This window comes from Globicephala melas, chromosome 6, assembly GCF_963455315.2.
Source record: "Globicephala melas chromosome 6, mGloMel1.2, whole genome shotgun sequence".
Classification (NCBI taxonomy): domain Eukaryota; kingdom Metazoa; phylum Chordata; class Mammalia; order Artiodactyla; family Delphinidae; genus Globicephala; species Globicephala melas.
In genome coordinates, this window is record NC_083319.1 from 93,302,632 (window position 1) to 93,315,727 (window position 13,096).

Below are 13,096 nucleotides of genomic sequence, written 5' to 3' on the forward strand. Positions count from 1 at the left end.
GTTCACGAGAGGTGTAGGTTTTGTTTAACGCGCCCCAAGCTAAGCAGAAGAGAGGATGCATCCCAAGAGCAGACATCACAGTTTGGGATGGAGAGTGCCTTCCAGTACACAAATACACTCTGCGTGGCTTCAACATCCTGTTCTGTGATAAAAGGGACAGAGAAACATCACGGGGTCTGCCACGAGATTACTTGACCTCTGTTCCAAGTAGAGAAAGAAAAACAAAATGTACGAAATGCCACACCAGCAAAGCATCATGAAATGGTTACGTGACCTGGCCGCCCCTGAAGAGAAGGCAGCGAGGACGAGCAACTTACCGGGGCAAGCGGACGCATCCCCACTCATTTCCTGAATCAAACCCCTGCAAGACAACCGGGCACAGGTTACACAGTGCATGCGCTTGACGCCATGGGGCTGGGCGGAGCGCCTGCATGCAGTGGGGCTGGTACCTGCTGGGGCCATCGGTCTGGTACAGGGCGATGCAGGCGGCCGCGGCCGGGCTCCAGGCGCAGTAGGGATCCCGGGCCAGCACGCAGTCCTCGCAGGTGCCATGTTTTCCACAGAAGGCCACGGGGGCCTGCACCACGCCCGAGTTGGAACCGGCATAGACAAACCTTCTGCCCTGTGGGTGTGAAACAGATGAGAACGGTGGGCACTGGGTGGGGGCAGCCCTCAACGCGCCAGGTGCTTCTCTAGCTCACGGGGAGTGATGACAAAGCTTCGTCCCGAGCTTCTGGAGGAGGAAGCGGAACGAGGCCAGGTTAGATCCAAGACAAATCTGCACTGCAGCGTCGTGACAGACGGGTGGATTTTGGACGGAATCCACGGGCTAACTCAGAGTGTGCTGGGCCTTGGTCCAAATCCCTCCCCTCCCCCGTCCGAGCACCCACCTTCATCCTACCCACCAGCAGTGCATCTCTGCACCTCCTCTGCCTCCTCTGTGTGCAAGAAGACCCACTAGCCTGACACTCCCGACTGCCCTCCCAGCCTCACTAGACCAGAGGCCAAAGGGCACAGCCTCCAAAGCCCATCTCGTGCAACACGTGAGCACCAGCACACAGACGGCCCGTGTCAGTGTGTGAATGCAGCGGGGCCGCAGTGAACACAGGTGGAGAGTGAACAGAGCTCTAGTAAACAAGTGAGGAGGCATTCATTTCTCACGCATCTACGTTTACGAGAAATGAACGCGGCTGGGGAAATGGACAGCCACTCTCAGAAGCAGAGAGCAAAGCAGGCTCCTCCGTGTTTTGGAATGCTGGGCCTGGGACGTCTCCACCCTCAGGCTGATGCCGCCGGCGCCCGCAGCACTGGTAGGGAGCCGGGCGCACGGGCAGTTGGGGCAGGCTGATTTCCTCACGGGACTCAGCTAGAACGAGGGCTCCCCCAAGGAGTCCACCTGAAGCCCAGCAGCAGACCCAGGGCTGGCAATTCACATACGGCATTTTCTCTCTCCTTTGCTGATAAGCCTCTGTCTCACCCTGACACTCTAGAAAAGCCGTTGGTTAATGTCAAAAGATTCCCACGTTTCCACAGAGCTTAGTATTTAAAACACAGCCTCTATCCTCTGAGGACATGTTCTGAATTAATTTCAGAGTCCAGCTGGAGTGCAAAGGCCCTGGCATTACATCAGATCTCCTGGCCTGCGATGCCTTGAAGGCCCAGGGGTCACAGACCCACCGTGTGTGAGCACAGCCAAGAGAGGGCAGTCCCCTGTGCAACAGAGTCAAACTGTGATGGCAGGTGGCAGAGAGAGTCAAGCCCAGTGCCAGCCTGTCCATGTCGGCAGAGACCCGGGCAGATGAGGCCAGGTGAGCCCATATTCGTAAGAAGGAATCAGGACGACACCCTGTACCACAGTTGGGATCACATGGCTCAGAGGTGAGGAAAAATTTCCTGGGGAGACCGGCCAAGTGGGCAACTTCAGTGGGGTCCTATGGAGGGGCCCTGGAGAGGGCTCGGACACTCATGCACCCTCCTCACACCACAGCCTGCTCAGCCTCCAGCCCTCGCTCCCCAACAGGGCAGGGCCTCCCCAATTCCAACGAATGTGGACGGGAAGGGAACAGAAAAGTGGCTTGAGATCCCACAGCAGCAAGCGCTGCAGGCAAGGCCCATGGGTGGACATGCAAGTCAGTGGGCGAGAGGCAGCCGGGTGTCTGAGTAGCCTCAAGGTCACCCACAAGTAAGTGTCAGCCGCGTGGGGGCTGAACACGGCCCCCAAACTCTTCAACTCCTCCTTCCAGGAGCTGGGGCTTAGCTCCCCGCCGCCCCCCACCCCCGACCAGGTGGACTGGATCCACTGACCACACGGTGTGGGGACAACGTGGAAGGAGAAACCGAGTAACTCTGAGAAGTCATTGAATCCGTGTCCCCGAGACAGTGGTCATCTCCCCAAATGCTCAACCCCAATTTCAACGCGAGAAAACATCAGATATGCCCAAACCGAGGGGCGTTCCACAAAACGCCGATCAGTTCTCTCCAGATGTGTGAAGGTCGCCAAGATAAGGGCAGACGCGAGCCGTCAGACAGACACCGAGGGAGGCCACGGGGGGCCCTGGAGTCAAAAAGCAGGTCGTGGGAACGCGCGGATCGGGCGTGTGGAGGTGAGTGCAGGCGCTGTGCCAGCGGGCCTCCTCGGTTAGGCAGGCGCGCTGGGGAAGGGCCACAGGACCCCTGTACTATTCACCCCAGCTCTTCCGTGAGAGAAAACAAGCCGGCCAGCTACCACCCGGCACCTGTGAGATCGGCTGAGTGTGCACGTGCCCAGGTGCCCTCCTGCTGGCCCCTTGTGGGTCCCCACCCTCTGGGTGACTGTGCCCTCAGCTGCAGCACCAGGCTCTCTCAGTCACATCTTGGTCTCTGTACACACAGGTGGGTGATTGTGGGTGGACATGGCCAGAGCTGGAGGAGCTCCCACCTTTGCTGTACAGGGGGCATCTGACCATCAAAGAGCGTCCCCGGGAAAACCACACTCAGCCTGCTCCATGGGCCCAGAGCATGCCTGCCATGTACGCACAAGAGACTGGAGAACACGGCTGTTCATGCAGCAGGGGGAGAGGCAACCCAAGTGTCCACCAGTGGGTGAATAAACCAGACGTGGTGGATGCGTGGGATGGAATACTATTCAGCCCTGAAAAGGAAGGACAGACATGGATGAACCTTTAAGACATTATGCTGAGTGAAATAAGCTACTCACAAAAGGACAAATGTTGTAGGATTCCACTTATATCAACACGAGGTTCTTAGAGTAGTCAAACACACACAGACAGGAAGGGGAATGGTGGGTGCCAGGGGCTGGGGAATGGGAGGAAGCGGGGAGTCAGTGTTTAATGGGTTTGGGGTTTCAGTTTTGTAAGATGAAGTGCTGGAGATGGGTGAGGATGAGGGTTGCGCTATGTGAATGTACTTAATGGTGCTAAAGTGTACACTCAAAAATAATTAACGTGGTACAATTTATATGATGTACACTTACCACAATAAAAACAAAAAACAAATGCACTTGTCAGGGGAGAGCAGGTAGTGACCAGGGACCCCCCTCCCTGGTAGCACTTCCTGTGCTCCCCCAGCCCTGTGGCAGCTGCTCGTCAGTTTTCTGCATTGAAAGCCAGGCATGATCGACCCAGAAGAGGCTGCTGGTGGGGAATGGGGAGGGGGGAGCAGGTGTCTTTTTACCCTAAACAGCCGCTTCCTGCTGCCACGGCAGCACGGACAGCATTCTGAAGCCACCCTGAGCCCACTAGCCCAGGAGAAGGTGTGGGACCCCATGGGCACCTGAACCACATCCCAGCACAGTGGAGGCTCCTGTGGGAACAGGCAACTCACTCCCTGCATGGCTAGCCCCCGGCCATATGACCAATCCTGACCTCAGGCAGGTGAGCACAGGACTCACCTGTCAGACTTCCCACAGGTGGTACTGCCCCCTCCCTCCCTTCTCCCTCCCCTATCCCTCCCATGGGATCAGTACCCACATGCCCTGGAAGACTTGGGTTCAGGATGGCAGGGCCAGCTGGGTCTGTGAGTGATGTCGTGGAGCAGAGCCGAGCCCTGTCTGCACTGGGGGCCTGGCCTTGGTTCTGATGAGTACCAGACCATCTGGAGGCTCTAAGCGTGCTTGCTCCAGCCGGGCTGAAGCACCTGAGCAACGTGGCAGCGGCCAGAAGGGCTCCTGGGTTTCCCTGTTTCAACAACGATGCAGGTGGGCCTGGGGGAAAGGGGGCCAAAAGCACCCACCCGAGAGGTACAGATGTCTGGTAGCCTAACCCCATTAGGCTACTTCGTCTTCCTTCCCTTTTAGAACTGGAGCAAGAAAACACACACTGCGGTGGCCAAGAGGGGAAGTGACCCTGCTACAGGAGTCTGAAAACCAGATCCAACTCCTCAAGCTCATGATGCCGGGGAGAGGACGAAAGACCGTGTGTGGAGTTTGCAAATACGCATCTGACCAAGAGGTCGCCTTCTTTTCTTTCTCGCCTGGCTATCGGGACCCCCTTCCTACTGCCCACAGCCCAGGGAGGAGTGAGCCTGGGCCCCACGATCCGGGTGGAGGCCCCTACCCGGAGCCAGGGCAGGGAGGATGCTCTGAGGGGCTGGAGGAACAACCTCTTTCCAACGTGAAGAGAGGATGGCCCAGGAGTGTCACAGGTGAAAAGGGAAAATCTCAGCAACAGGGCGACGCCATACGAAGCAAGGACAGCCTGGCTTGGTGCTTCCAAGCAAGGCTTTGCAAACAGGGTGCAGGTGGGAGAGGCCAAGCGATGGGTGGGCCTGCAGTGGAGGGGAATTCGATATATGGCCAGGCTACCAATTTCTGATGCTGACCAGAGCCTGTTAGCCCAAGGGTCACAGCATGGGGAGTCACAGGGCAGGGCTGGGACAGTCCCAGGGTTTGCCGTCCCTCATCGTATAGATGAGGAAACCCAGGCAGGACTGGTCCACCCAGGCTCACAGTCGCGCACCTGGAGCCAGGACATGGATGAGGTCACCTGGTGCCCGGCCTGAGCTCTGCTCTTCACTCCCCACTCCGGCTGTAAACCGGGTGGCACACTTCCCAAAGGCCACTTTGGATGTACAGCAGGGAACAGCCTGTGGACCACAGGGCAAATCCAGCCTGCTGGCTGTTTCTATACAGCCCATCAACTAATAGCGGGTCTCACATTTTGAAACGGTTGAAGAAAAATCAAAATAATAATATTTTGTGACATATGAAAATTCCACGAACTGCAAAGCTCAGTGCCTGTAAATGAGGATTTGGTAGAACATAACAGGGCTCACTTGCTTCCGGACTGCCCACGGCTGCTCTCAAACTGCAACAGCACGGGCATCAGAGCCTACAACATTCACTCTTGGCCCTTTACGGACAAAGCAGGCCGGCCCTGGTGAACGAGACAGCGCCTCATGAAACGGGGCTTTACAGACACGGCGCATCGTTACTCAGAGGACGCTTTTCTGTGCAGATGAGGAAGGTGCATGGAGGGCACCCCCGCCAACTGGGTCTTACCCTCACCAAGTTCCGGCACAAGAAGTGTTTTCACAGGCCAGTGAGCCCCCCGACAGCATCGTACATTGGTCCCAACAACTCGGTGAGGTTCTGCAACTTTTAGGACACAGTTTGCCTTCCCTCCACCCCATACCCCACAGCTCATGGAAGGACTTTCTATAAGAGCCTGAAGGTCGGCTCCTCTAGGCCAGATGGACGACGGAGCCTGCCTGGTGCAGCCCGACCCAGCCTGTGGGCACCGAGACGTGGGGCCATCCAGCCGGCCACCCAGTCACTTTACCTTCTTGGAGGACAGCAGCAGGGTCTGGACGGGCTCGAAGTCCTGGAAGAGCTGTGTCTCCTCGATGATGTGGACGTTGTTCTCAAGGCTGATGGCTTTGTGCAGGGCACCCCGGTCTGCAAGGTCAAAGCTGCAGGTTACTCCCCAGGAGGAGAGGACGGTGCTGGCACTGTCAGCCACGCAGCCAATGGTCACCCTTCTGCCTCCCACTCCTTCCCCCAGTAGGAGGCTTAGAAACAGATGTTTTTGCATTAGACACGGAAAAGGAAAAGCCATCAGCAAAATAAACAACTGGACTGACATGGGTTATCCCATTTTTATCTGAAAAATAAACAGCCCTTTGTTGACTTCAATACCCCTCATCAGAGTAGTTGACACTGTGTCCTCCAAACAAATGTGACATGGTTCTTGGGCTGCACTGGCCTCTGAGGGTGCCATCCTTGTGCCAGGAGCCCCAGGCAGGGGAGGCTGGTGGCTGCGCAGCACCCAGAGCTGACCACAGAGCCCGCCAGCTGCTGCTGTGCCTGGCTACCAAGACCATTCCAGAAGACTTGTGTCGGAGTCTACGGACCACCAGGAAAGGTGTGTCTCCCACGGCAGGTCAGGACAGGTGTCAGGCAGGGAAGTAGGACGTGCCCATGTGCCGGCTCTCAGCAGCCTCCCTTTGCACCGCCCAGACCTACCACACCTGAATTTCTAGATCTGGGCCAGGACTCGCATTTTTAACCAGCGCCCCAGGTGTTCTGATGGTCACAGAGATCTGAAGCCATCCAGGTGTGGTGACTTCTCAGAAACGCTTCCACGCCCTAACAAACCACTCAGGCACCTGGGCGAGATGCTGGCTCCGGGAGGCAGAAATTAGCTGGACTCACCCACGTTCTTACCCACCTGTGCTGACAAACATGACGTCATGGACCGTCCCATCCAGGGCCCAGGTCCTGTCCACCACAATCTGCGTGTAGTTCACGTCACTCTTGATCAGCCGGGGCCTGTTGTCTATCGGGGTCACGGAGTCATCCATCAGAGGGTGGTCTTTGACAAACTGCAGAGTCTTGTCTGGTAGGTTGAGGGAGCTGGAGAAGTTGGCCGCACGCACCTCCCGGTTGATGCACTGAAGGGAGCAGACCACCCGTTACTGCGGGGTGCACGGGCACATGGCGCGCGCTCCGCACAAGAGGGGAGGCTTCCCCGAGGTGACGAACTTAGGACTACACAGTGGATTTCTTGAAAAAATGGAAACACTGAGGTGATCTTTCCCCAGGAATCTGAAAACACAGTTATAAAGCAGGGAGGAAATGCAACTGTCCTTTTGTCCACAAGACACAATTGTGTCTCATGATACATATAGTCAATGAAGTAATTTTCATCCATTCATGAATGAAAAAAGCATATCACACTTCTGAAATTGAAAAATACACACTTATCATTCCACATCTCTCCCAGAAGAGAAGCCTCGAAAAATGGCTAAAAATAGTCCAATTCTAGATATAAATAGCATAAAGGTCAAGAGCACAAAGGATTCTTTTTTCTATCCTAGTTCTTGATGTTCATAAACCAAAATTCATGACCACAGGTGAACACCTTTTGCTTAAAGATACGCATGAAAGGAACTGACCTGTGTTAGCAGAGACGTACCCCAGAGAGGGGGACCATCCTGGGGGAGTGAGCTCCAAGCACCAGGCCACTCTCCCAGGTCACAACCCCACCACGGGCCATGTACACGGCCCAGCTCACCAGTCACGTAATAAACGGATGCAGCCACATCGGCCTAGACACCCACACTGATTTCTACATAAAATTCACTACTTTTAGGAGAAAAAAAAATGTGACTCATATTAACAAATGGAGAGTATCGCTCATCCCTTTGCTAAGAAATCGTGTGTTTCTCTGCAAGAAACAGAAAATGAAAAAGCTCTAATTTTATTACGCAATGTTAATCCCACAGTACAGCTGGTGCCAGCCAGAAGAGCTTTCTTGTTCGGGCAGTTTGTAGCCACAGCTGTTACACAACACACCGATGAGAAGAAGCCAGGAAAAGGAGAGTGTGTCCACGGCCCTTCCCAGTCCCGGTGGACGCCCGTTCCCCGTGGAGAGAGCCCGGTCCACTTACCGCCCCGGGCCGCGGTGTGGGCACGGCCCCGTTGTAGCGCACCCACTTGGTGTGCGACTGCTCCACCGTGGCGCTCTGCATGTACTTCCCACGGGAGAAGACTGCCTCGGCTGTGGACAGGTTGTAGGCGCACACGGCCGAGAGCCCCACGTTGTTCCTGGGGAGGAGGGGGCGACGTGACTGCCCTGAATCGGGAAGCGCAGTGAAAACACTCCCAACCCACCCACCCGGGCACTCACAGCTGTGGGGTGAAGACCCCATAGAACATGGGCTCCTTCAGGCTGGGAGACCTGAGGACAAAGACGTCTCGCAGCACGTTGAAGACGAGGTTGCTGTCTGGCCGGGAGCAGATCAGCCTGGCCTTCAGGAAGGAGGTCCACTTCTTCTGTAAGGTCCTCAGGCCGCCCTGATCCCCCTGTAACCCCAAAGACACGTGTGGTAGGAGGAGGGCAGACTTCCCCCGTGAGCAGGTGATAAGTGATGTACTTGGGCCCAGAGCAGCTCTGCCTGAATGAAAGGAAGCCAAGGCTGAAAAGGAAAGCTGGCTGCAGACTACTAGTGACGCCAGCAACTCCCTTCATGCCAGCTCGGGTCATCGATTGAAGCACAAAACCAAATCAACAAAACCCTCTCGACGGACCAGTCTCCCAACTGTAGCTAGAACAACTGTTCGACTCTGCCCACACTCTGTGTCATGCAGCAGACCCCCGCCATCCTTGCACATGTTCACTGCTTTGGCCCTTTGGCTCATGTGCATCTCCAGACTCACGACCCGTCCATGAGTGACTGGCAGAGCCAGGGGCTGGCGGACGCACAGGCTCCCCAATCTGTCTCAAGCCAATGTGTGTACGTGTGGTCTCCCCCAAAAGGGGCTCCTTGTGGGAGATCAAATCTTCACTTCCTTCCAGCCCCCAAGTTATCTGCTGAGGTGCTCTGGTCCTGCCAGGTCCTCCAAAACACTTTTCAGTGAACTGCCCACCAAGCAGCAATCGTGAAACACCCCTGACGTGACTTGGTCTGGAGAGAAATACCAAAACTCTTACAATTGGATGCAGAACATGAAATCGATGTATCCTCACTTATTCTGGACCCAGTGAAAATGCACCCCTCCTCATCTTTACGTTGGAATGGAAAAACCCCAATTCCAACAGAATTTGGTTAACACAGTATAGAAAAACTAACTTTTAATAAACTGGGGGAGGTTTGAGGGAGGTGTGTTAAGATCAGAGCCCTGAGGACAGTCATCGTCACACACGGGGCGGGCGCCCCTGTGGTCTCCAGGGAGGCCCGCAGGGAGGACAGAGGCCCGAGCCCTCGGCCCGTCCACACTGACATCTGTAGCGTGGAAGAATAAAGTGGTCGGGAAATGGACATCTCAGAGGAAGTGTGGAGCCTGGGTGACACACTCTCACTGAGGGCTGGGACCAAAGAGAAGAGGGGGTGCTGGGCTCACCTTGCAGACCCTCGCTACCCGTGGGATCATCAGCTTGAAGACGAACTCGTACTCCACAGACACCTCTGTGAAGAAGAAGTAGACCTTGTCGTCCCCGTCGTCCCCGCCCTCCAGGCTCTCTCCTATCACGTCAGCAAACACGAAGCTGGGCTCTGCAGGGAACAGACGCTCTGGTTATGCCTGTGCGCACCGAGGGCCCGGGCACCCCCTATCGAGGATGTGGGAGGGTGTCCACACCACACCCCAATCAAACGCCAGGGCCCGGGAATGGTGACGGTGCCCATCTTGCCCTCCTTGGCCTAAGGAGATGCCCGAGATGGGGGTTTTGAAGCACAGCCTCCCGGTCCAGCCCAACAACTGAGGGCTGGGCCTCACAACTGGCAGGCAGCCTGGGGGCCCCAGGGAGCTTGATCCCACCATAGCCTGGAGACCCACTGGAAGATATGCATTTGCCAGTTTAAACAGCACGTGCCTAAAAGAGACAAACTGCTGACCACCAGATCCAGGTGCCCCAAGGTTCTGGCTGGCTGGCCGATGCCCACGAGAAAAGTCCCCTGTGAGCATCTCTGTGAGCCATCTGGACTGTGAATCCAACATGGACACATGATGTCCAGACATAATGGTATAATATCACATGCTGATGTAACGAGCCTGAGCTCGCCATTCTGAGCCTCCCAGATCCGTTTTCCAGAAGGCGTAAAGGCAGGCTTGAAATAGCGCTCTCTTAGCAGAGAAGAAAGCAAAGAAGCCCGTGGATGCTGGCTGTGGAGCCCCCGGCAGTTCCAGAAGCGCCCCTACTGCACTGGGGCTGACGTGAGCCCCGGGACGGAGGAGGGTGAGCCGCAGATGCCCTCCTGTGAGGCTGGGAGCCGGCAAAAGGAGAACTGGAGTGAGGGCTCTGCCGGCGAGGAAGCCGCCCCGAGCAGAAACACACCTTCCGTGATGCCACCTGCTTCTTACCGTTCAGCCAAGGAATTGCATACTCCGTTCTCAGAGGACTGTGGGAAGAATTTCGGGAGATGATGGGTTCGCTTCCCAAAAAGTTATACGACGTCCCAGAATAAAGCTCTCCATCTTTGGGCGGAAAGAGGAAAAGGGAATCAACACTAGTGTCGGGGACAGACGCTCAGCACCGCATTCTCCTCCCAAGCTAACACAAGTCCTCCCAGGAAGCGGAGAGACTATCGCCCTGCTTCTGGGCGCATGTTTCTGCTTCCTGAGTCTTCTGTTTTGTTTCTTTGACATGGGTAATTTTAGGCTCCATGTTAAACTGTTAGGGGCAATCAGTAACACAACGCAAGTAACTCCTGCATCCAGTAAAATAACAAACACAACAGTGGGTGCACACAAGGCTCCTGGCCTGCTCGCCTTGGGTGTACAAGGCCGTTCCGAGGCAGGTCATGGCTCAGTCACAAACGTCCCTCGAACAGGAGCATTAACTCAACGTGGCCGAGTAATCCAGATGATTTGCACAAAGGACAGATATAAGATAATCTCTTCCTACAAATCTAACCTGAGGACTGTGGAGGTGGCTGGTTATCCTACTGAACAATGAATTCAAAAGCTTGTATCAGCGGGTCTGTGGAGAGGCTCCTGTACCTTCTGTGAGGATACTGAATATGGGAACGAAGCAGAGGGAGACCCCTGTGGAGGAGGAGGAACGGGACCTCCTGGGGGTCCAGCAGAGCTAAGCCAGGGACAGACCCTGAGAGCAGGACTCACCAACCATGACGGACGTGTAGCTTTGTGCTGGGTCAAAGGGACACCTTCCTTTGCCGTCTTCATTTTTGCCCAGAAATTTAAAGGATGTTAAGTTCTATAATTGAATGAAAAGAAAGAGTGCCATAAAATGTCTGAACTTCTGTAGTCATAATATATCTTTGTGGGACCATTTAATTTACAGACTCACTCTTCTGGGGGGACAGAGGAGAGAACACATGCACGGTCTACCACCTGGTCCCAGGTCTGGACGCTGGTGCCTTGGCACCCTCTGATACCCTCGAGAGCGCCTCCAGATCTTGGAGCCTCAGTTGACTCTCCTATAGGACAGAGACAGCAATGCTGATGGCTCTAGGGTCGTAGAACAGCCAGGGAGAACCAAACACAGGATGTGCTCCGGAAGGGACTGGAAGGCCATGTGCAGAACTTTAATATCAACAAAGATGCCTTCAAAGCAGCGGGGGACCAGGCTATCCAATAAACAGATAACAGGAAAAAAGGAGCGGAATCTCTACCTCATTCCACCCATCGAAACACACTCCAGGTGGATCGATGATTTAAATATTAAAAACAGAACCGTGCTGCACTAACAGAAAGTATGGGTGACAATTTCAGTCTTGGGATAATCTCTCCTCACCTGACAAGACAGTCCAAAGCCAAGTAAGGGAAAAAATGGACAGATCCAGTACACGAAGCACTGGGAAGCGTCTGTCCACAGAAGAATGAGACAGAAATTGACAGTGACAAAGAGGGGGAAATGCCTGCAAAATGACAGATGAGGCATTTCCATCCCTGAATATACAAGAAGCTTGTACAAATGAGTAATAAAGCATTTCCAGGAGGAAAACAGTCAAAGCACAGCAAGTTAGAGAAGAAGAAACCTATCCGGCAGCACAGACAAGAAAGGATGCCTGAGCTGCCAGCAACCCAGGAAGCACAAGGCAATGAAAGTGCGGTACCATTTTCCACCTGAAAGCCTGGCGAAGCTTAAGAAGACGGACACCCAAACTGCGATGGGTGGATGGGCAGCCCTGCTGTCTGTCAGAGCGAGGGAAACATGTCACAGACGGAGCAGAGAGGGCTCAGGGGCATGGGAAAGATGCAGTTACATTTCTAACAGGCTGGTGGAAACAATACACAGACTTTTCACCTCTTAGGTTAGGAGGTGTGAACTGGGGTGACAGTGCACCCCACTTGATGTGATTCACTGACTGCATTTCAAGAAGATGTTTGGGGAAATCTGAACAGGGACTGGAGGTTAGATGACATTAGAGAATTATTGTATATCTCCTTAGATATAATGACAAACCCAGCATTACTGTAGGAAAATGTCATTATTCTGAGGCATGTGACAGCATTTAGGGGTCATGGGTGTGCTCACACCTGTGCACACATACGGACGCTCCCAACCATGCAATCTGTGTGGTTAGAACACGTGTGTGTGATCAACTTTTCTGTCGGCTTGAAATTTTTTTTAAATATTGGGGAAAAATATAGGTCTAGATTTAAATGAAACATATGATTCCCTTACCTCAACAACTGACATGCCCATGGAATTTAAGTTTAAATTCCATACCTTAAGCTTCTAACTATAGAGTTTAGCCAGGAAATCCTTTCACGTGCAAAATGTTTCTAATATGACTAATGTGACCTACGGAAAAAGAAACTAAGTCTGTCTATGAGGACTGAAGATCTCAACACCTAGATGCACCCCCTACCCCGATCCCAACCTCTGTTGCCAGAGTCTGTGGACACAGACAGCCCGGCAGACCCACCCTATGTATGGACCCCACCCCAGGGGTCTGTGTGCGGATACAAGGTTTTCGAAGCAGGTCCTTACTTCGCCCATACTTTGTCCTGTCATGTATCTCGGACTCAAGCTTGGAAAACATTTTTTTAATTCCAATGAATTTAGGGTTCTAGCAAACTAAGCTTTCCACTTTAGCATACTTCACACTTGACAGTTACTCACTAAATAGGGACAAACACTAGAAAATGTGCTTCATTATCGCTCCTCAAGTGCATTTAAAACACTCC

At 54.0% G+C, this 13,096-nt stretch overlaps 1 protein-coding gene across 5 annotated transcripts in view; it reads right to left on the reverse strand.

The window, feature by feature from the left end:
• Positions 1 to 13,096, reverse strand: part of SEMA4D (semaphorin 4D) — a 118,710-nt gene that overhangs the window by 16,307 nt on the left and 89,307 nt on the right. For all 5 annotated transcript variants that reach the window (XM_060301217.1, XM_030832495.2, XM_060301216.1 and 2 more), the window contains exons 7-15: positions 11,063 to 11,156; positions 10,301 to 10,414; positions 9,341 to 9,492; positions 8,127 to 8,302; positions 7,888 to 8,044; positions 6,666 to 6,888; positions 5,778 to 5,893; positions 450 to 622; positions 318 to 361 (exon numbers count right to left, since the gene is read on the reverse strand). In XM_060301217.1, the coding sequence (XP_060157200.1) occupies positions 318 to 361; positions 450 to 622; positions 5,778 to 5,893; positions 6,666 to 6,888; positions 7,888 to 8,044; positions 8,127 to 8,302; positions 9,341 to 9,492; positions 10,301 to 10,414; positions 11,063 to 11,156 (1,249 nt within the window). The remainder of the gene's footprint in view (positions 1 to 317; positions 362 to 449; positions 623 to 5,777; positions 5,894 to 6,665; positions 6,889 to 7,887; positions 8,045 to 8,126; positions 8,303 to 9,340; positions 9,493 to 10,300; positions 10,415 to 11,062; positions 11,157 to 13,096) is intronic.